We start from the raw sequence: 24,465 nt of genomic DNA on the forward strand, positions 1-24,465 counted from the left end.
AGTTGCACAAAAAATGCAGTTGTTTGGCGCAAAGCAAAAATTTGATTCTTAAACTTTGCATGTTCAGTGGTGGTAGCACTTGGCCTTTGATGAAATGGTACCCAAGGTTTAAGAACAGTGGGCAGTGTGAATACTACTGTGATGAGTCCCTGGTCTGGGTTCTGTGCCTCTTGTAAGTGGCTCCCTCACAGGATGAATGCTCCCCTCTTGCCACTCTGCCGTGGCCTCGTGACTGTAAGAGCATCTCTAGGCTGAGGCCACTCAGGGGTCACTTCTCGTCCACATGTGCCTCTGTCTTCTCTTTTCTCCCCTCATCCTACAGCTAGTCAGAGCAGGTCTGAGGTGGTGGGTCTGGTTATTTGGTGATGGATGGTGTTTTGGGGATTAGAGGAATGGATGGCTATTCCTGTAGCAAACCTTCAGAAAGTGAGGAAGACTGATGTAATCCCAGGGCTTTTATTATGGACGGGGGGACGAATGTACAGTATAAAATGACAGGCAGCCTAAATTACTTTCATTCTGCCTTCACATGTGTTGCTTTAAATCACTGTCAGTGCCTTTTATTTTTGGGGGATTTCATTATTAGTGTCTTTTCGATAACATTCATAGGCTATCAGCAGTGTGACATGGTGGGAGGGGGAGAGACGTGGCGGCACTCACTCGCTCTTCTCTGCCTTTCTAGGGTGGGACGCTCACTCAGTATGAAGGCAAACTGAGGCTGGTGGAAATCGCTCAGGTGCCAAAAGCACATGTCGATGAGTTCAAGTCTGTGTCAAAATTCAAAATATTCAATACAAACAACCTCTGGATCTCTCTTGCAGCAGTTAAAAGGCTGCAGGAACAGAATGCTATTGACATGGAAATCATTGTGAATCCGAAGGTAAGCCAAAGTGCCGGCCTGCTGCTCACCGGCTCCCGAATTCCTGAGGTCACTGCAGGCCACGCAGACCCAGTGCGCACTGGTCTCGCCCGTCTAGTACACTGGCCATTCCTTCTTTTTGCCTCGTCAATCTCCCAGTTCCTGGCCCCATCTTTCAGTCTGCACCCACCCCTTTGGCATGCCAAGCCATGTGCCCTTAGTTGGCCCTGGGCTGTAATAGTGGCCAGAGCAAGGGCACTCCCCAAAGGAGGGAACCTGCCTCAGCTTGTCACCCATACTTCCAGGCCTTTTGGACACAGACACCTTGCATGAGTTTTCTGACCCTTCAGTGCTTTGTTGTAAAATGGAAATATTACTGAACAGAAGAGTTATGACGCTGGAGAAAAATCACATGTGTATAAGTACCTGCTTATGGTAGGTGCTTGATAAATGTCAGTTGTCCAAATTCTGTTTTGTTCAATGAATCTCTGAAACTATTCCCCAAATATTAACCTGCCTACATGGAACTAAGTTGCTAAAACCTGTTCCTCTCTCTTCCCTCTCCATTTCTTACAGACTTTGGATGGAGGCCTGAATGTCATTCAGTTAGAAACTGCCGTAGGCGCTGCCATTAAAAGTTTTGAGAACTCTCTAGGTATTAATGTTCCTAGAAGCCGCTTTCTGCCTGTCAAAACCACATCAGATCTCTTGCTTGTGATGTCAAACCTCTATAGCCTTAATGCAGGATCTCTGACAATGAGTGAAAAGCGGGAATTTCCTACAGTGCCCTTGGTGAAATTAGGCAGTTCTTTCACAAAGGTATGTAATTATAAAGATATCTTCTGTCTCTCCTAAGACTATTACTGCTTTCATCAGTGGGAGAATATTAATTCTGGCTTCACAGACCTTTATTGAGCCTCTGCCATGTGCTGGGCGGTGTTCTAGGTCCTAGATATTTAGCAGTAAATAAAATCCTTGCCTAAGATCCTTGCCTTCTTGGATATTCTAGCAGGATAAGGATGATAAGCAAATAAATTGAATGTATAGTCTGCCAAGTGGTGGAAAATGCTATGGAGAAAAATAAAGCGTGAGTCAGCTGTATGACAGGATGGTCAGAGATATAGCCTCACTGAGAAACGGAGTGTGTCATGCAGGTATCTGGGGTGAAAAGCATTCCAGGCAGGGGGAATAGCAAGTACAGTAAAAGCCCACCCTAACATAAGTGGCATCCAAACAGTGTCATCACGTGAAATGTTGAGAGGTTGACACAGTGGTGGAGTGAGCCGTGGGGCTGCCTCCTGTGCCATCCAGGTCTGTTCTAGTCCTGGTTGCAGTTTAGTACCACTTGCTGTGGATGTGTGCACTGCCTTTTATATTGACGGACATGATTCTGAGTCCTGTGGCTGGGCTGGAATTTCCAGGATAGCATCTGGCATTTTGGGAGTCTTCCTATTTAGTGCCTCTTTCATCAGCCTGGTTGGGCTGGGAAAATGCTGGTGATACAAGACCCATCATCTTCTCACATGCTGAGATGGGAATGCCAACCATATTTCAGCTAGCCTCACTCTCCCTTCACTTCCTCCCCTCCCTAGCCTCCTCCACACCCTGCAGGAGATAAGAACTTTAGCTGCCCCACTGTGAGAACAGGGCTGAGTGGGCAATGGCTAGTTGCTCTTTGGAAGAACATGTTTTAGGGACATTACAGAGCACAGCATGGCTGGAGCAGAGAGCAAGTGAGGGACTGGGGGTGGAGCGGATAGTTGATCAGAGAGGGAACAGGCCAGATGGATGAGAAGCCATTGGGGTTGTGCACTGACGGGTGAATCAGGGAGACTAGGGAATAGGTTGTCGCAGGAAATCCTGGCGAAAGGCAACGGTGACTCGGACCGAGGGGATAGCAGTGAAAATAGTGAAAAATGTTGACATTCTGAGATATACTGAAAGTTGTACCTACAGGATTTGCTGTTGGATTAGATGGGAGGGTAAGAGAGAAAAGAGTAAGGATGACTCCAAGGTTTCCTGCCTGTGCAGCTAGAAGCATGGAATTGCCATTTACTGAGAAGGAAGCAAGCTTGGGTCAGGTAAGTTTAGGGGGAACCGGAAGGAGAGTTAAATTTTGGAGATACTGTAGTTATTAGATCTTCAAATGGAGAACTTGAGCTCAGAGGAGAGATCTAGACGAGATAGGTAAATTTGAGTGTTGTCAGCTTGTAGCTGGTATGTAAAGGCGTAAGATTCAAATCACCTAGGGAGTGGGGGGTGGAGGTGGGAGGTCCAAGAATGGGGCCCTGAGGTATCCAAGGCTTAGGGGACAGGATGAGGTGGAGGAAGCAGCAAAGGTGACTGAGGAGTTGCAGGCGAGGAATTGGGAGGAAAACCATGAATGTATGTCCTGAAAGCCAAATGAAGAAAATATTTCAGGAAAAGATCATTGTCCACTGCTACTGCTGAATAGAGTAAGATGAATGAAAGTTCATCAGATTTATCAGTATAGAGGTTGAAATCTGAATTTGAAATCTGACTGAAATGGATTTAAAAAGAGAATGAGAAGATAAAGTAGAGATATGAATGTAGACAACTTATTCCAGAATTTTGCTTTAAAGAAAAATATAAATGTAGCCATAGATAGGAAGAGATATAAGATTTAAGAGGTTTTTTGTTTTGTTTTTTTAAAGATGGGAGAATGTATACCATGTTTATACATTGATGCAGATTGATGCAATCAAGAGGGCAATAATTAGAGAAAGGAGAATTGCTAGAAAATATTCTCGAATCGGCCACAAGAAGGGTTGGCTTGGAGTAGAAACAGTCCAGCCCCAGTACTAGGAGGGACAGAGTAATGGGTCGGGGGCAAAAGGGGTGGTGGTGGTGGTGGTGGTAGAAGCCAGTGAAGTTTTCCAATTTTTCTTGGCAAAATGGGACACAAGGCCATATAGGGCAATTTCTAGTGCCTGTAAATATAAAGGAATAAGAGGCAAAGACAGTGATCATTTATAATGATAATTTGTGCAGTTGCTCTTCCTAAAATATATTCCTTCTCATCCCTAAAGCCCAGCTCCAGTCTAGCTTGCTTCTGCTCCAGATTAGCGTTTACTCATCTAGATCTTAGAATGTTGGTTGGCTGTCTTTTTAATTTATTTTTCTAATGTCTGATCTACTCAGTTATATTGTCAATTGCTTGATTGTTGGGACAATTCTTACTTCCAGGTCTCCTGCATATAGTGAGTGCTTAACAAATAGATTCTTCCCATAGAGGGCCTGAGCTTGGCCATAAACAGAATGTTTTTACAGTTCAGTTAAATTATTTTGTTAATTTAATCCCTATCCCATTTTTCAAACAATTTATATGTCTCTATTTTTCTTTCAGGTTCAGGATTATCTAAGGAGATTCGAAAGTATACCAGATATGCTTGAATTGGATCACCTCACAGTTTCAGGAGATGTGACATTTGGCAAGAATGTTTCATTAAAGGTGTGTTGTTATGAAAAATACAGTTCTTATACCTTTACAAAAACAGGTTTCATTTTCTAGTCCTAAGTTTACCTTTATTTTAAGGAATACTTCTTAGTCTGTACCAGATGTTTATAAGATACACATTTTAAAAATGAAATACATTACCACAATAGTAGTAATACTGCCTTCCATAGATATACAACATACTTAAAATACAGTGATAATTGTTGTATACAGGAATTTTGTGGAATATTGCATTCAAATGGAAAGCAAACACTAATAAATAATTGAGCTGGTACTATTTTATTGAAATATGACAGTCTTTAAAATAGAATCACTGTTAAATTAGCATTAGCTCACTAAAAATGACTATTTGAATCTGAATCAAAGTAGCTAAAAATGACAACTTCATTTATACGGAAAATAATTTATTCCTATTAATCTGTTGTCATCAGTATAAACATATTCGTTCACATTGCTTTAGTTCTTGGGTACTTTTATGACCATCATTCCAGCCTAGCATAAGAAATAGGAAGGACTATGGGTATACCAGCTTTGAACCAAAGATACAACAGCTTTTTCCTAATCAAGTAATTTTTTAAAATCTCATACCTAGATTTCATGTGTTCTTCCTATTAAAGCTATTTAAATGAAGATCTTGAAAACAACAAAAAGATACATATATAAATATATATAATATATATAACTTTGTATATATATATATCTTTATGTATGTTTATTGCTGATACTGCCTCATCTAAACAGTCTCACTTAAAATATGAACAATTTATCAGTAAACTGTTCTTAAAAAAAAACCCAACCCAAACTAATACGTAAATATAAACCAAGCACCCTTTAGTTTCTTTACGAAGTTAGATAATGCTGGTGGCCTTAACATGCTATTTGTTTTTCATGTTTAATATTGTTTATAAATACAATTACTGCATTATAAATGGAGTTCTGCGTAAACTTGATAATTGTAAGAAAAAAATCAACTGCTTTTCAGCTTCCGTTGCAAAAAGTACACTCTTGCTTTTTGTTTTCCCAATGTCACGTAGGGAACGGTTATCATCATCGCCAATCATGGTGATCGAATTGACATCCCACCTGGAGCCGTATTAGAGAACAAGATTGTATCTGGGAACCTTCGTATCTTGGACCACTGAAATGAAAAATACTGTGTACACTTTATACTAATTATGGGCTAAATAGTTTCTTACAATGAAATGTTGTCTAGGATTCTAAAATAGGCAGGTACTTGACTATGTTACTGTACTCTGCAGTGTTAATTTTTAAAGTAGAATTTTCCGCAGTATGCTTTTAATCTAAGAAAAACACAGATGGAAGCAATACTTTTCTTCTTTGAAGAGGACCCTGAAAGTTAGTTCAACTTAAAGTGCAATACTGTTAATATCTTAAAACTGGGGCAGCTCTGCTGGAAAATCTTTTAACAGAGGCCTCAATGATGGTCACTTTGAATTGCTTGTGATTTCAAAAATAAAGCTGTGAAGCAATAGATGTGTACACTTATGCTTTTCAACATTAACATTATGAAATCATGAAGAAAAATGGTTTACAGTAACTGCTCAACAGTAAGTACGTCGGTTGGAAGATTTGCTCTTGGAATAGTTTAAGTACTCACTGACCAGTTACCTAAAAAAATCAAGTTTTTGCATTTCTAAGAATCTTGACCACATCATCATTTCCATAGAAATTAAACTTGAAGGTATTTAGTACCTTTCATTTAGTTCTAAAGCTGGGATGCCTGCCATGCCTTCCACAGACTCTCCATTTATTGAAACAAAGCGGTGTTTCTTTTCCCAGCTGAAGGGGAAGGGCTGGGTAGAGGTAGAGCATTTCTTTTCCATCCTTGTTCTCTAGTATAGAGGGTGGGGTATAACGTTATAAAAAGTTCCCTTGAAGCTTCATTTCTTGAAGCTTGCTTGTTGTCACTGAAAAATATTCATGAAAAACCTTTCAAATCAGGTCTACTGGTAGTTTAATTTGTGGCTTTTCTCTAAAACTCAATTACATTTTCCAATTCTCCCATACTTGTTTTTGAGTAGGCTGCTTGTTTAAAGTTTACTGTGTACGGTTTAAAAAAAAAGTTGTCTTTTAAAGTCTGGTAATTTTTTACAGCTTTATTTTAAACAATTTAAGAACCAATGACATACCTCTGTAATGATAAAGGAAAGCAAACAGGCTTTCCTTTTAGGAAACAAGGGCACACATAAGACTGCTCCGTTGTACATAATCCCCACAGGTTAGGCACTCTCACAGCTTAGGCAGGAGTCCTGGGAGGTGAGGCAGAGGCACTTGCATTTGTAGAGTGCTGCTGCTTCTAATTTTGAAGGTAGGAATTATAAAAATTTTTAAATAACTTACTCACCACCTTATATTTCTGGCCCCAACACAGCAGCCTATATTTTAAAAGTTCTATTTCTCCCTGGTCTTTGTTCATATACACAGCAAAAGTAATTTAAAAACAAGAACCCAAGGGAACCATATTCTGTATGTTATCGAAATGTTAAAATGAGAACTCATAAGTAGGCAGAATATACAAAAATGTGTTCTTACCTCTGCTAGAAACAAGGCAAAAAAGAAAAAAACTTCATAGATATTTTTATAAAAATACAACTATTAAACTGCAGGCTTTCGTATACCACTTCTGAAAAGTATTTAAATTAGTTGCATAAATAAACGCCAATATCTTATTCTTAATGATTACTTGTGATCATCCTTTCAAGTATTTAGACTATTCAGGAAGGCTTTACCCAGTTGACATACAGCAGTGGTTTGAAAGATTAAATATGCGACATACGAAGCCTGAATCGACTGGTCACTAAAACAAAAATTGAATTCCTAAATCCAAGCAATCAAAAGATGTTTATTTTTTATAGAAAGATCTGTAAAAAAATAATTTTTCAAACAGCTTTACTTTCATAGAGAAAACTTTCTACAGAGGTTGACTAAGATTTTAATATTTTAAATTGTACCATCATTAAATAAGGTGGGACACCATATGAATTTCATTGCACTGAAAGAAATGCAAAGCATTTTTTAATATAAAGTATACAGAGCATTCTAGTCAACTACAGCTGTGTTACAGCTATGTGTTCTTTTGGATTTGGTCCAAAGAAACCTGAGTCTGTTTCCAGAGAGAATGAAAAATGTTATAGACACCTGATCAGTTACTCCTCACTGAAGGAAGCACAAAACTGGCATTCCTTGTCGATCCCCACTGAATCCCAGTCTCCCAACACTGATACTTTCCTTTGCCCCTTTCCCTACCCTGGTTCACTTTGGGTTCCAGGTTCAGTTCTTGAATCACAGGCATCCATATTTTCTTCACAAGCACATACATCCCATGGTCAGATAAGCTACCCAGTTTTCCAATATGTCATCACCTCTTCTGTTCCCAGATCTCGGCCATATTTAGGTCCAAATCTTTAAGGCCTTTTAAGGCTTGAAGATTTCCAGTGTAAAAAGCTACATCTGCTGTGACCAACCTAAACATTGGAGAGAAAATTATTTTTAATCTCACTTTCTATTCAGATAATTAAAATAGCAATGCTTACAAAGTCTTATCCTAGCAGCTAAACTATTATTTAAAATTCAGATTTCCTAGGGACGAAATGTCAATATATTTATCTTAGTAGGATTCTTGCTATCATAGACCATTTACTGTTCGTTTTCAACAATAACTATCTTTAAAAAGAATAAACCAATGCAGCTTGGGTTCGGTTTCATAATTGATTCTGCCCAACATAATGCCTATCTTAGAATGAAATAAAATAGAGAAAAATAACAGGTTAAACTAAAATGTTTCTTTGATCAGTTGTCATTAGACTATACATGCATATGACTAATAAAATCACAGTACTAATAATATGACAACACTTGATGAAAAGAGAATTACACCTTTGAACACTGAGTTGTCACATTAATGCCTATACCTGAAAAATCACAGCAAGAAAGCTCAGATAAACAGAAATATCAAAGCTGCATGCAAAAAAACAGAGACTGGTCTGATTAAATGTATATTTTGAAAGACGTGGCCCATGGAGAAACAAATAAGAGACCTTGATTTAGTAGTCTGTAAAAGACAGGAGAAAGTCCAGCTTTAATCTTTTAATGAACACATAAGTTCTAAATTGCTGGAGTACTTAGGGACAAATTTGTAAGTGCCTTTGGACGTATGTTCTTAATGTTTCACCTTTTAGCACATGGCAGAATTTCGTAAGCAGCTTATGTACAATATACTATATAAGTAAATTTACAAAACAGTACTATATATTTTAAGATAAAGAGATAATAAATGAGAAGGTCTTAAAGGATACCGACAGAATTTACTAGAAGTATTGCCTAAGGGTTGGGGGAAAGAGAATGAGACTTGGGATGGGGTCAAGGGGACTTCAGCTTCATTTGGAATGTCTTTTTTTTTTTAACATGATAAACATTTTTTCAAGTGAAAATGACATGTTAATCAATTCTAAGCAGGAATACCAATACTGTTTATATGTCTATTTTTAAAATATAATAGAAAAAAGTCACAAAAGAAAAAGTACAGTCCTGAAGAGGGGAACTAGGAAGCAACTGCTTAATTCCTCTTGGGGTAGTAAAAATGTTTGGTGTTCATTGCACAAAAGTGGTTGCGAATGCATTTAGTGCAATTGAATTAACTGTAAAACAATTAAAATTCTATGTATGTGAATTTCACTTTGAAAAAAAGAAAACACATTTTTATAGCCATCACAGCAAAAAATCCTTTCAAACAGTTGATTATGTCTTTGGCTAGTCCATAGGTTAATTTTCAGGGAATTCTTTCAAGGGATCAAAGACATGAATCAACTCACACAGAATTAGTGTCTTGGAAAGTATGTGAGTGAAGCTCTCTAAGGTTGTACTGACCTCCACATCGCTATATTACAAAAAAACAAACAAACGAAAAACCAAAAAAACAGGTAATGAGTTAGTTTGCATGCTTCAGAACTACTGGTCTCAGAAAAATCAACCAACCCAGACATAGTTAGGGGAATAAAAGTAGAAGGGTGGAGTGGGGCTTAAAAACATTGTTGCTTTTTTTGAATAGTCTCTGAGAGGTATTTAGTGTTCATTATACTATATTTAAACTTTAATGTGACTTTGAATTTAACAAATCTTTAAAAAAGGGAAAAGAAGAACCAGGTAATAATAATCAAGGGGGTGAGTCAGAATTTTGCATAAAACTCCTAAATTCAGCCTGGCTGAGCAGTCTAAAGCTTCCAAACAGTTTTTGCAAAATCAATTTAGTGTACTTTTTTAAGGGCAAGGTCAACTTCTGACTCCAAAATACATTTTTTCCATTTTTAATATGGAATAAAATACTTTATTCCTAAAAATCCAGGGAACAGGTAACACACTAAGGAAATCATATTAAAGTGTAACTGCATGATCATTGCTTTGCATTTTGTGTAATCTTTTCCCCGTGTCTTTATGTACGTTGTTCTTCACAAAAATCTTGTGATAGAATTTTACATTATCATCCCTATTTTCAAATCTCAGAAAATTAAGGCTCAGAGAGGGTAAGTGACCTCCAAGTTACACAGCTAGTAAATGGCAGAACTTAACCCAAATTTTCTTATTCTAAAGCCTATGTTTTTTCTTATATACCACATGATTTCACCAATAATACATACAATTTGTTAAATGGCTTACAATAAAATATGTACATATACATACTTATTTTTTGTTAACCCTGTGAAGGAATTAGGTAGATTTTATCCTTCTCATTTTATAAATAAGGCACAGCTACAAAGTAGGAGTTTGAGTCCTGTCTGGATAGGGGGAGACTACTGGGTAACCTGAGGTGATACTAACCCCCACCGCCTCAAAACGGACACGTAAGGTCAGTTAAGTAATTGACCATTTATAAAACACTTTAACGTAGACAGAGATAAAAAGGAAGAGTTTGCTGATTTTATAATTTATGAGCCCCAGCATGATTATAATGGAAAAGGAGAGAGCATAATGAATAAAAATGAATCGAACAATTTGATATGTGAGTATGTGGTAAAAATATGTTGAAAACATACCCATTTTGAGGTCCTCCATCATTTATCACATTTAAGTGAGATAACTGCTTTTTCAAGTGGAGTTTGTAACTTGCATTAATTCTTAAAAATAACATCTGGAAAAAAAAGAAAACTAAGTTTCTTAAATCTCTACTGAAATAGAAGACATAAATAGGTTATCAATATCAACTCAAATACATTTTTTTAAACCTTTGTTTTGGCATATACTTTTAAAATGCCCCTTCGTTAAGTATTTTATTGCTATTTCAGTATAGTATTTGTTCCTAGTTGGATAAAAGCTCTTTTCCCCCTTTTCAGCAGTATTTTTTTTTTTAATGATAGGACTTATCGCTGCCATTATGCCCCTTAGAAGAAGTCCTCTGAAAAATGTAAGTAGAATTCAACCATGACAGGAATAAAAGAATAAAAACAATGGAGAATTCTGTAGTATTTTAACTAGGAACTTGATAGAGAAAGCAAAAAAGTCTCAATGGTAGAGGCAAAGATACCTTCATCATTTTAAGATGGTAAAATAATTTGAAAGTATTTTACTGCTCCTGTAGGCACTTTTTAATGCAATGCCCAATACTTCTTTGGGAAATACCTGACCTGAAATTATATATAATTAATCTATGGAAATGGTTTTGTGGAATAACATATTTTCTATGGGAAAAATATGTAAAAAGTCATCTATGGAAAAGCTTTGTAGAATTACTGGTATTCAAGTGACAATACTGACAAAATCTATCATTTTTGCCCAGCTTTGACAAGAATTCCCTTTAGATTATGACGTAGATAAAAACACGTGAAATACTGTTATGTCCATCCAATTGCCTGACCTAGCTATGCCTCACTCCAAAATAAGAACCCAGATGGCAAATCCAGAAGGTCACAGAATCAGAGGTAGAAGATCTTATATGTGGAATGAAAAGGATGGCTTGGCTTAGGAAGAAATGAGAAAGGGAAAAAAGAGACCTGAATGGGCGCTCCATATCTTATAGCTCCGCCTCAGTCCGCACTGAACCCCAAAGCAGCTGGATGATATTTAATCATGAGGTCAGTATGATTAATGAAAACTGCAGAAGCATGAAGAAAAATGGTAAAAGCTAGCATAGGATGGAAGTCTGAGGGGGCATGGGAAAGGAGACTAGCAGGAGCGAGAGCAGGCCTGAGACACTAAGCTTCAGCTACCCTTTGCTCTTAAATACCATTTCCATGTATTGAACTAGTTAGAGACAAGCTGAAATAACAAACTTGTCTGAATAGCAAAAATCCCAGTGAAAGTAAAGTTTATTAGTCATATAATAAAGAGGCTTATATTGTATAACATTGTATCATTCTACAACTAGGCTTGAATGAGATCACCTGATATAGAGGGAACAAACTAAGATGGGTAAAAGCCAGACTGGGAAAAAAAGGAATGCTGGAAACTTGGAAGTACTAAGAGGGAAATGAGGGGAGTGGGGGGGTAGGTATGTCACTGAAGAATGAAGAGAACTGATAATACTTCTGACAGGAAGACAGTAGGAACAGTGGGTGGATACTTCATAGGTGAGAGAGGATAAAGATTACCCATTTTGCTATTTTTCCCAGTTTGTGCCTACCGTGTTTCCCCGAAAATAAGACCTATCCGGACAATCAGCTCTAATGCGTCTTTTGGAGCAAAAATTAATATGAGACCCAACTGGGTCTTATATTCTAGTAAACTAAAACCAGGTCTTATATTAATTTTTGCTCCAAAAGATGCAGTAGAGCTGATTGTCCGGCTAGGTCTTATTTTCGGGGAAACATGGTATGATAAATCACTTATACTGGTCTAATAAATATTAATGATAAGGCATATTGACTGAGTTACTTTCTTGTCATCTCATTATTAACTCTATCACTAGTTCCTCCCCTATCCAATTTGGATTATAATCATACTAAAATAATTTATATTCCTTGATAAATGCCAACTCTGACTTTCAAACTAATAACACAATGAATGATTTAAGTAAAATCTGGGCTCTCTAATGCTCAATGGACAAACGGAAAACTGCTTTTTAGAATTGCTGACTATATAGCAAGGTTATTACTGCTCTGAATAAGGGACACTTTGAAGTGATAAATTTTTATCCATGTTTCACAAATCAATATAACAAACGGAAAAATAATTGTGCCAAAAGCATGTAAAACAATTCTACATGCATATTATAGGTTATATACTAAAATGTAGTATGAGGAATTACTACTCACTTGTGTTTGTTCTTCTGGAAGGAGATCAAATATAGCTTCATGCATTTTTGCCATTTGCTTACAAATATTCCTGAAACAGGCAGAAGGAACGGGAGCTTTCACCTCATACTGGCAGAGAAAAATAATAAGAATTATGTTCGTGTCCTCTGGATTGCATACTGTCCCCACTGTTCCCTAAGACAAATGTTTTGTGCCCCTACTCTCTAACTCTGATATACTTGCATACAGTGCTCAAGTTCACACTTCAACTATAATCTGAGCTACTCATGCAAATCTCAAGAACTTTTCATTAAGTAGCCTAATCTACCTTGAAAGCCAGTATAACCTTATGGCTAAGAACATAGGCTGCTTTCCTTAAAATAGACTGCTTGGGTTCAAATCCCAGCTCTTCCCGTTCTTAGCTATGTGACATTGGACAAGTGACTTCATTTCTCTGTATCTCAAAGGGCTCCCTGTGAGGATTTTAAAAGATGGCTCAAAAGAAACAGTGCCTTATACGAAGTACTCAAAAACTGTTAGCTACTAATCTGGCTCAATATACAATGATGAATCATTAAAATGGGCCCTCCAAATTAACAGATTATTTTTTAAACATGATTTTAAGAATGTGTCCGCATGATCATATCCGAAATCAATATAACTCTGGCACAATTAAAATGTTCTTTTTCTTTTGTAGGTAGGCCAATATAGTAATCGTATTTACCCTAAGGTTAAGGGAAGACTTTTTCTGCAAAGATCTATACTGAAAATTTAAACTTAGGTAAATTCATTTTACTATTCTCACATCTGGAACAACATACTGGTATGATTTATATAATCAACTTTTGGCCCACATTTTAGAATTTACAGCTGAAATTATATACCATTTTTAAGACAAATGGGCTAAACTATATTTTAAAAGTACTAGTCTTACACAGTTTATTAAAATGCTGAGTCCAATATACTGCTGGAGCAGAACCATGTGGAAGTCGCCATGGGACTGGACTAAGATAAGCAAAGTGGTGACCACCAAGGGTGTGTCTCTCTACAGCCTAGAAATATATCAAAGATCTCTTTATCTTTTTTATTAATAACAGCTACAAGACATAATATACCATAAAATTTATCCTCTTGAAGTATACAATTAACTATTTTTTTAGTAAACTCACAGTTACACAACCATCACCACTAATTTCCAAACATTTTTATCACCCCAAGAAGAAACCCCGTATCTGTCAGCAGCCACTCCCTGTTCCCCCGGCCCCTCAGCCCTGGCAACCACCAAGCCCCATAAATGGAATCATACAATATGTGGCTTTTTGTGACTGGCTTCTTGCACTAAGCATAACGCTTTCAAGGTTCATCCGTGTTATACCATGTGTCAGTACACTACTTCATATTTTTTTATGGCTGCATGACATTCCATTGTATGAATATACCATAGTTTATCCAATCATCAATTAATGACATTTGGGTTATTTCCACTTTTTGGCTATTATGAATACTAATGCTGTGAAGAAGCATGGACAGGTTTTTGTGTGGACAAATGTTTTCAATTCTCTTGGGTATATACCTAAGAAGTGGAATTACTGGGTCACATGGTAACTGTTAACCTTTTGAGGAAATGCCAGAATGTTTTCCTCAATGGCTGTACCATTTTACAATCCCACTCAGCAGTGTATGAGGGTTCCAATTTCTCTATATCCTCACCAACACTTGTTATTGTCTGTCTTTTATTTTAGCCATCCTAGTGGGTATGAAGTGGCATCTCATTATGGTAACATCCCCTTATCTTAACTACCCCCCTGTACTGGATTGAACAGTATCTCTCCCAAATTCACGTCCACTTGGAACCTCATGAGGTCATACTGGGTTCGAGTGGGCCCTAAATCCACTGACTGGTGTCTTTATAAAAGAGAGGGAAATTTAGACAGAGACACACAGAGGGAAGATGGCCACCTGAGGACAGAGGCAGAAATTGGAGTGATGCATCTATAAGCCTAGGAATAACAACTGACAGCAAGCACTAGAAGCTAGAGAGAAGCGGGGGATTCTTCACTAGAGCCTTCAGAGGGAGCGTAGCCTGGCAATATTTTGATTTAGGACTTCTAGCCTCCAGAACTATGAGAACATCGACTTGTTTTAAGCCACTCATCTGTGGTAATTTGTCATGGCAGGCCTCGGAAACTAGCACACTCCCCCAGCAAAACCTTCCTTCACCCCTGCTGTCCCTAAAGATATTCTTTCCATCTTATCTTCACCATCACATTTCTTTAGTCACCTAAGCTTAATATTGTATTACTTTATATTCTCAACCCTTAAAATTGATCCTTGCCACACCCAAACCACCTTCCCCTATTAACAATCTTCTGAAATTTCTCTCTGGGGAAAAAAATCACTAAAGATGTCCTAACATCCCAATTTAGTAACTCTTCCAGTTCCCCCTCCTCACTGCTCTGCAGTATTTCACACTCTCACACTCTCCTCAGGTAGCACAATGACTTCCTGGTTCCTCGCCTAACCTTCCTCTTCTTCCTCTCCTGCCTCTTATGTGCAAAGCTTCTTCAACGTTAATGCCTCCTTATGTTTCAGATAAGAAAATGGAAAGCTAAAAACTGAGAGGCTAACCCAAACCAATCACTGTCTGTTATATTGGTATGAATTAAAAACACAGCCAAACTCCTGGGCAACCCATGCAGAAAAAAAGGCAAATAAGGCAGGGAGCGGGAAAGAGCTACTTGTTAATAAGGGGAGAACAAAACATGTCAGGGTAAAAGGAGGTATCATTGGTGGGGTAGGTAGTAGAGAAAACACTAAGTTGCAATAGTCACTGTACATTCTTAACATAAAAAAAAAGAGAAAATATGTGGAGGGGGGCATTTGAAATTTATAAAAGACTTAAGAGACATAATAACTAAATGGAATATATAGACCATGTAAAAGTCTTTGTTCAAATAAGTTACTGTAAAAAGACATTTTGGAACAATTGATAAATTTCAATTAGTAATAGATATTAGATGATATTAAGGAATTACTGTTAATTTTGTTAGGTGTGACATGGTATATGATTTTATAAGTGTCCTTAGATTTTAGAAATACATACTGAAGTATTTAGGGATGAAATATCATAATGCCTCAAATTTATTATAAAATACTTTAGCAAAAAAAGCAAAATGTTAATGACTATTAAATATAGGTGACAAATAAACAGGAAGCTCATTAAATAATCCTCTTTCTCTTTGACAAAAAAAAAAAAATAATAAAATGAGTTGCCACAGGAAAAAGTCTAGCCATAGTTCCAATTCTTGTACAAAAACTTTGGATGACCAAAATGATAAAATAAAGTTAGTGTTTTAAGAGTACTGGCACTTTTTGGGTTTTGCTTCATTATATTCCACAGCTAATTACTAGTTCCACTATTTAACATTGACTTTATTCTACATTGTTAGGTGTTTATAGTCCTCTGCCTTATTAGATGGTAAACTTCTTGAGGACAGTCACAATGCATTATTTATTGACTTTTGGTACACAGAAGAATGCCATGTATCAAAAGGAAACTGGTGGACTAGAACTGCTTTTGTTAGCTTGTACTTGGCAACCATGAAGAAAATAAAGGATTTCTACACAGCAGTAATTTTTATCCAAACAAAACTAGAAACCAATTTAGCAGGCATTACATAATATAGATGTTTGCACATAACTATAAATTTCTTAAACTTCTTTAAAGAGAAACATAAAATATCTACCTATGTTATCTATCAATTACCCTAGAGGTTCTTACAGTGTGGTCTGGCAACACCTCCGAGTCAGACTCTTTCAGGGAATCTATGAGGTAAAAACCATTTTTGTAATAATACTAAGATGTTATTATCTTTTTCATTCTCATTTGCTCATGATTGAATAGTGGAGATTTTTAGATGACATGTGATGACGCCATCATTATGAAGACTAAGGAAATGTATGTTTGCATATTCTTGTTTTAAGTTTTTCTTAGATTCAATTTCTAATATGGTATATATGCTGATAGGTACAGTTTGCATAAACAAAAGCTCATTGGGGTTCTCAATTATTTTTAAGAGTGTAAAGGGTCCTGTGACCAAAACATCTGAGAACTGAAAAACAAACACAATCTTTTTTTGCAAGCACTCCTTTCTCACTGTCACCAGCAAAGGTTTAGGCATATGTTTGTGTGTGAATGGGCACCAATTTATCCTTGCCCTCTTGTGATTTTTTTATGTGCGTGTTCCTCCTAGTATCTCAGAATCTAAAGGACGCAGGTGGAAGCAAAGTGCCTTACTCTAAATATGCTCTTGGAAAAGAAGTATAAACTAAGTAAACCTTTAAACTTTCAAGTTATAAAACTTCTTCTTTCTCCCTAAGATATGTGCTGAACTTATGGAAAAGAAAGAGTAAGGGATAGAGCAAAAGTGACTGTGGCTGACTGACATTTTTCTGAAGATACCTTCCTAGTATAACTGAGAATTCTTTAGAAAAACACTGCTTCTTTTAATGACCTATCGAGAATGGGAAGCAAATAAATTAACATTGAAACTGATTATCTATGAGGGAAATAATAGAGCACCTCAGACTGCATTTTTAGAGTAACACACTTTATCACAAATTATTTACTTTTTTCTCTATCTTGATCTTTGTTCTCTCAATTCTGTTTCTGGAAGGCTTTCAGACCAAAACCTGTTTTAAAGAAGGTACATATCTGTCAAATCAGCTAATATAAAGTTACTTCTATATAGGGTCTCTGTCATCCTTGAAATCATCCGTGGGGCCCCTAAGGAGATATATATCAACTATTGGCAATCTGAAGATTTTATTGAGTTTTTCCTAAACGCTGAAAAATATGATGTGTTATACAATTGTGAAAAGTCACAATGCCTCTAAGCAAAGCCTAATAATTTCTATAAATCATTACCTTAGACAACACCTTGTCAAATAAGCTATCCATTATCGCTACGAGCTTAGCTGATATTTCAGCTATGTGGTCGTGGTAGTCCTGTAATGAGAAATAACATTTTATTTAAAGCCCCTGGGTACATCTAAAAAATACTTAACAATTAAGGAATTAAATTGATGAAACTCCAGTAGAAAATACATGGAAAAGTACCTTAGTGATATGATCAAAATGCCTAAGCATGCTATACTGCTTAGGCTGCAGTCGAGCTTCAAAATGAGCCCGGATCACAGGAATGTAGTGCACAATTAGCTGCAAACAGCGCGAAGAAAGAGCTGAAGATCCAGGTGGTAGATGTATCATGAAGAAACAAAAAGTATATTAGTTGACTTTAAGTACATATCAAATTAAGTAAAAAAGTCAATTAATTTTATACAGACCAGTTTGTTTCATAAATGAAGAATACAGTGGCAGAAAACAACATATTTCATTTTGTTTAAGAAAATCATTTGGTATTAAATAATGTAATGAACATGCTGACTTTCCAAATGGACGCAAGCTGTGAATACTACTGGCATGAGGAAGCTGTTGGCACAACTGATTCTCTTCTGACCTTCAGATACCTTTCATCCCAAAGTACTCCACACGTATTACATCTTAACATTTTCCACAGTGGTGCAACTTCCAAATAACTTACACTTACTAGAGTGGAACTTACTCAAAATATTTCTCCAGAAATTAAATTTTCAATTATGGTAATACATAAAAGAGTAAAGTACCATTTGCTACTTTTAGAGCCTTTGGTTAGAGCCACAAAAACATCAGGTATACTAAAAACACAATAAGTATACTGATATCATTATAACACTTCAGCATGTGAGTTAAATTCAAGAATCCATACCCAAATTTTTTGTAGTTATTGTTTTCAGTCCAACAACTTGCAGTGCACCAGCTCCAAGAACTAACTGGCAACTTCTTGAATTGAAGTACTAACAAAGGAAGAAGAAAAAAAATCCAAGCTTACTGAAAACGATTCTTCATATGCTGGCAATGTGCTAATAGTTCTAAAAATACATTCCTCTCATTCAAAGACCAAATGAATTTTCTAGTAGAAGCAATTAGGATCTTTTTATGTAACAACAAAAAAGGCTGGGGGAAGGTGTTCTTAAATGATAATATTTACAGTCTGGTAGGAAAAAGTTGAGAAATTCTAAATATCAATTGTTCAGAATTAGTCTTTAATTTGCATTTGCAAAACTAATTCAGTCATTTCCTTCAGTCATTGTAACCGGACAGTCCTCTTTTCAAAAGGGTTAACAAAATCTGGACTGAAATATGACAACTCAATTTCAGGACAGAATCAAATGATGCATCAGACATTTGAAAAAACGAAACCTTTTCTTTATGCTAGCAGTTAAAAATATCTGTTAATACCTATGAAATAGCTGAATAAAATGATCACATTTTCATTTTACATCAATGGTTCTGAAAGGATGATTTAAGAAAAATCGCTAACCTTAATGAGATGAATTTTGTAAAGTTCAGTGAATTCCTTCCCAGCACATCAGAAACCAGCCCAGGTTTTTTGGACCTAAGTGGCCTCAGTCATGTTCAGCACCTAACGAACAAATCATCTCCTGTCTCCAATGTCATTAACAACTCTATGGATGTAATGAGGAATCACTAAATTCAGAGTGAAAAGGAAGCAGGTGGCCTTCTTCCAGTAACATGTTGTGATTCAATCACAATCAAATGTCACAATTAATGTCTTAAAAATAACCTTGGAAGACTAGTCACACCCTACATAATTACTTCTTCCAACTATGTTTCCATAACAGAGTAAAATCATACCCACCTTCAATAAATCTGACAGACGAGTAAGCATGTCAGTGGTAACAGATGGGATATTATCCACACACTGGCAATATTCAAGGATAATTCTTATCAATAGCAATACAGTTCTGTAAGAAAAGTAAGATGACCTAGTAGGTTGTCAAAACAGGAAAAATTAAATTGATCTGGCATATACACAAATCAACACTGATCTTGGTAACTGCTAAATTATGTGTTTTACCTACAAGTGTAGCAGAATACAAACTAGGGTGAGACAAGAGAGATTCCTAGGGTGCAAAATTAAGGAGGAACTCAATTTCAGGGTCATGCAATTGCAGGGTCAACATTTGCATGACCTTGAGAATGAGTACTTCCTTCAACTTTGTGCTGGGGCACATCACTCTCAGTGTGGCATCCATCCTAAGCCTCTTCTATAAACCAGGTATCCCATTCCTTGGTCAATTCAGTAACACTGACAAAAAGCCTACCCAGTGTTTCTGATTATGTAGTACGTTCTCAATCACAACTGTTGAATTAATGAAGGGAACCTAGTCCAGATCTTAGCGAGATGAAAGAGAAACTATGGTTTCTAAGAACATATCTCCTACGAAGTTTACTGGTAAGTCATGTGGATGAAAAAAAAAAAGGTTCTATGAAAGTAACCTCACAGGATGGTCTGATCACAAATTCCCAGCAGCGCAGGTCACGCCCCAGGCATATAACTTCTTTAGTAAAAGATTTGTCTTTGCCTACACGAACCCTGTCCATTGTTTCTGTACATCTAAGTTAACCTTTGAAATAAGTCTAACTACCCTCACAATACTGTAATTATGAGCTCTTGTACAAGAGCACACCATCTTGTAATCCAATCCTTGTCCCACCTCCATGGAATCTTCCTTAGTTCCCTCCTTAATTTCAAATGCATAAAAAAATCTGCAAAACTTATTCTCTGGAGCATTTAAGACCTTGCTCCCTAGCATATGCTGCCAGTTTGGCTCAAATAAACTCATAAAAATTCTCTACAGGTTTGAATGTTTCTTATGTTAACAGTCACAAAAGATTCCCCAACGATGAGAAAGTTATCAGCTCATTAGCAGGGCTTATCATAAATTGAAAAAAGAACTACTGGGAGGTTAAATAAGATTGAAATTAAGGGGAAAAGAGCCATTCAATTTTGGACATCTGAGTTCAATAAGATGTTCAGAAATGAGTGATCCATGCAAAATAATGTTTTATAAAAATTTGAAGGATATCAGGAAGTAGTGATTCAAGAAAGACAGTGTCTAGCCTTTATAACAACTTAATTATCAGACCATATATCACTCTCCATGCATACGCCTAGAGTCAGCTTTACTGGGCAGGAGTCCATCGCTTATCTTTTGTGATCCTCTCTAAGAAGATATAATATTCCCCCTTCAGCCAGGGAGTTCAGTTTTTTACCTAAAGAGCCAGGTAGTCAGATATAGCCAGAGGGGACTATTTCCATTAAGAATGCAAAGAGTAACCACATAATGGGTAGTTAAGGAGAGATCGTAATTAGATGGAAGGCATGAGATTACAGAAATATTGAAAAAAGCTTTGCCCTACCCAAAACAGAAAACTCCAGAGGAGAAAGGAATGAAAGTGTTAGCTTACAACTGGGTACTTCAGAGTTTTGGATAATACAGATAGAGAAAAAGCATCAATTCTATTATGCATTTTTTGAGTACTTATCAAGTACCATGAAAAACGAAAATGGTAAGACATGATTCCCACCTTTGAGGAACTCAGAATCTACCCATGGAGATGTATACATAAATCTAATATACTGCGGAAAGTACCATGATAGAGGCATGTAGTTACATGAGAAAATCATCCATTCTTCCTGGAGGTAGTGGCTATTTCAGAAAGGACTTATACAGTGATAAGAAACAAAGAATAATGAAAAAGAATTTTTGTCTAGATATTGAGAGCTAGACCTTGATTCTAATTTTGGCTTTATTTGGGTCATTGTATATTAACCATTTAACCTTCTAAGCTTCAATTCTCTAAACTATTGAAAGTGAACAACAATCCTTGAAATGTCTATTTCACAACATGGTGGGTAGTGATCAAATGAGACCATATATATATATATGAAAATACTTAAACTCTAAAGTGCTGTTAAAGAATATGAAGATATTTTAATTACTCATTTAATAAAAGGTATGTAGTACTAGACAAACAACACTGGAATTTATATTTCTCTTAGTTAATTTGAATATGAAATACTGTTATTGGTATTAGAGTAAAAGACCTAGTAACAAATGACAATGGAAATAACTACCAACAACTATCAACTTCTTATTAGGTGCTAGAACTGTGCTAATGCTTTACATGAATTATCTGTTTAGTTCTGCAATAACTGGTTTGGTTTTTTTTCAAAGATTTTATTGGGGAAGGGGAACAGTGTGTATTTCCAAGACTTTCTTGGGGAACAGTGTGTTTTTTTCTCAACTCAAAGTCAAGTTGTCCTTCAATCTTAGTTGTGCGCAGCTCAGCTCCAAGTCCAGTCACTGTTTTTCAGTCTAGTTGTGGAGGGCACAGCTCACCATCCCATGGGGGAGTCAAACCAGCAACCTTGTTAAGAGCATGCGCTCTAACCAACTGAGCCATTCGGCCGCCCCTCTGGAAGCTCAGCGGCAGTTCAGCTCAAGTTGTTATCTTCAATCTAGTTGTGGAGGGCGTAGCTCACTGGCCCATGTGGGAATCGAACCAGCAACCCTGTTACTCAGAGCTCGCACTCCAACCAAGCCATCCAGCTGCCCAAGTTCTGCAATAATTCTTAATACTATTTTCCACATTTTGTTTTATAGATAAGGAACTGAGGCACACCGAGTAACATGCCCAAGGTCATAGAGAGTAGCAGAGACCCTGGGATTCAAACCTAAGCAGTTAGACTCCAGAGCCCACAGCTTCAACTATTATGCTATATACTATACACTAAAAAAGCTGCAGAAAAACGAAAGAGCTTGAGACACTAATAACATCATGGAGACACTATACCATCCTTGGATCATGTACCTCTAGATTTCTTATAACAAGAGAAAAATCAACAACCACTTTTTTGTTAAGTCATTGTAGTCCCCAATGGATATAGAATACTACAAAATATAGAAAATAAAAAAGAATCCATAAAATTTCCTTTAAATTCTTTGTAGGGTTTTAAATTGTTAACCCAAAATTTCCAATTCACATCAAGGGGGAATGAGAAGACCCATGTTTTAAATAATTGACTTGACTAATAAAGAAAAATGTGTCACTCACCCAACTACAGCATACTGTTGTCCCTCAACAATGAGAACTTCAGCTGGTTTCCTTTCTTCTGCAGCTAGAAAGTAAAGCAAATAAACAAGAGAGACAAGGTATAGCATGAAACAAAATACAGGAAAAAAAATTTAAACCAGGAAAAAACTGAAGAAGATAGTTCCTATTTAGGGCCTGAAACTCTCATTTCTGAAAACAAATATCTACTTCTTAGGAAGCAATTTGGCACAGATTAAATAAAGCATATTAGGTTTAAAATCAGAGAGATTTGGATTTGAGTTCCAGTACTACCAATTAATTAACTTCTTGGAGTCTCAGTATCTGTATCCATTAAACACGGATAGCAATATGTATCTTTTAGGGTTGTTGTTAACGATAGAGATAATGATTACAAACTGTCTATCCTATAGGTCTGGCACATGGTAAATGAAGAATAAGTAGTAAAGAAAATAATGTCAGTAGTTTGGAAAGACAGAACTAGCATTTTAACTGGTTGTCTTTATTACAATTCTTAAAATACAAATTAATTCCTATATTCAATGGAGAGATTACATATTTAATTTTTAAGAGTTTTAATCCAGAAGTTACTCTATTTTCAGCATATGGTATCTCTTATCATTATAAAACAAAATTCAGCATGTTAAGGTGAAAAGAAAGGCAGACTGAATTATTGCTCTGAATCAGCCATGGGTAAGTCATGCTTCCCTAAGATTCAAGTCCCCTTTGAGCTCTAAGACATTTGTGAACAAAAAAGGGACTATGTACAAGTTCAGCAAGCAAAAGTAACCTCACAGGGTGATCTGATCATAAAACCTAACTGGGCAGGTCATGGTGGGTAGTCACACCTCTCTACATTGCAAGAAGTGGCACAGCATAGCAGTTAAGAGGGAGAAAGGGCCGGAAAGTCAGTCTGCCTGAATAAATCTGGATCCCATTTCTACCATCTCCTACCTATGTAACCTTAGGCTAGTTGTTTAACCTCTTTGTGCCTCAGTTCCCGTATTTGTTAAATGGGAATACTAACAGTGTCTCGCTAGCTTGTGGACCTATAAATGAGATAGCAATGTAAAGTGCTTAGAACAAACTGTCTAGTAAGCACTCAGTATTAACTGCTATCCATTAGACTTCCTTTCCCCAATACCTAGCCAAGCAGTTAGCAACTCAATAAATGGATGATGGATGAATAATAACCAAGGATCCTTAACTTGGTTATAACTAGTAAAATATTAATGGACTTCTAACAGTATAGGCTTTCTTCTCACAGGAGTTAAAAAAAAAAAGACTGGGACAGGTGCAGGGTATGTAGAGAAACCTCCTACTGTCAGTATCTTCCATTGAGGAAGTGAAAATAAATACTAGTTCACTTTGCAGGAAACGTACGTGGTTCATTCAATCACTGTATGCCATTTTAATTAAAAAATCATTTGGTGGCATGACAGTGGATTGCAAAACTGAGCTATTCAGGGACAGAAAACATGTCTCTGTCATCTAGTACAGCACCTCACACAGTGGAAAGTTAATCAAATAAGCTTGAAAAAGATGAGTGATAAATCTCATAATTTTAAATTTGTTATTTGGAATGATCAGAGTGTTTTCTTTTTGCTTTGTTGATATCATACAATTAACAAAAACTGTTACCACCACCCAACACTGTTATCTACTAAAAATGGTTATTAAATAGCAGAAATTTACTTAATTCCTTCAATTCCTCTCTCTGCCCTATATGAATTAATCAGTTTTACACCTGTCTTTAAAACCCTTCTCTCTTGTCACAGTGGTGGAAGAGCTAGCCTTTCTCTTGAACTCTCGATTCAATCCAAGGGACCTGCCCCATAATCACTTTGTCACTCTTATCCTAAAT

The 24,465-nt window shown here is 36.6% G+C and overlaps 2 protein-coding genes across 4 annotated transcripts in view; one reads left to right on the plus strand and one right to left on the minus strand.

The window, feature by feature from the left end:
- The window catches only part of UGP2 (UDP-glucose pyrophosphorylase 2), a 46,318-nt gene extending 40,489 nt beyond the window's left edge, over window positions 1–5,829 (plus strand). For all 3 annotated transcript variants that reach the window (XM_019717927.2, XM_019717938.2, XM_019717923.2), the window contains exons 7-10: window positions 683–880; window positions 1,436–1,678; window positions 4,227–4,331; window positions 5,372–5,829. In XM_019717927.2, the coding sequence (XP_019573486.1) occupies window positions 683–880; window positions 1,436–1,678; window positions 4,227–4,331; window positions 5,372–5,479 (654 nt within the window). In that variant the 3' untranslated portion in view covers window positions 5,480–5,829. The remainder of the gene's footprint in view (window positions 1–682; window positions 881–1,435; window positions 1,679–4,226; window positions 4,332–5,371) is intronic.
- Window positions 5,830–6,439: 610 nt separating this feature from the next.
- The window catches only part of VPS54 (VPS54 subunit of GARP complex), a 57,844-nt gene continuing 39,818 nt past the window's right edge, over window positions 6,440–24,465 (minus strand). Inside the window, 8 exon segments of the mRNA XM_019717893.2 lie at window positions 6,440–7,822; window positions 10,388–10,482; window positions 12,602–12,709; window positions 17,508–17,588; window positions 17,700–17,821; window positions 18,388–18,475; window positions 19,342–19,447; window positions 22,605–22,668. Of these exon segments, the coding sequence (XP_019573452.2) occupies window positions 7,717–7,822; window positions 10,388–10,482; window positions 12,602–12,709; window positions 17,508–17,588; window positions 17,700–17,821; window positions 18,388–18,475; window positions 19,342–19,447; window positions 22,605–22,668 (770 nt within the window). The 3' untranslated portion in view covers window positions 6,440–7,716.

The sequence above is a fragment of the Rhinolophus sinicus genome, linkage group LG05 (assembly GCF_036562045.2).
Source record: "Rhinolophus sinicus isolate RSC01 linkage group LG05, ASM3656204v1, whole genome shotgun sequence".
Classification (NCBI taxonomy): Eukaryota; Metazoa; Chordata; class Mammalia; order Chiroptera; family Rhinolophidae; genus Rhinolophus; species Rhinolophus sinicus.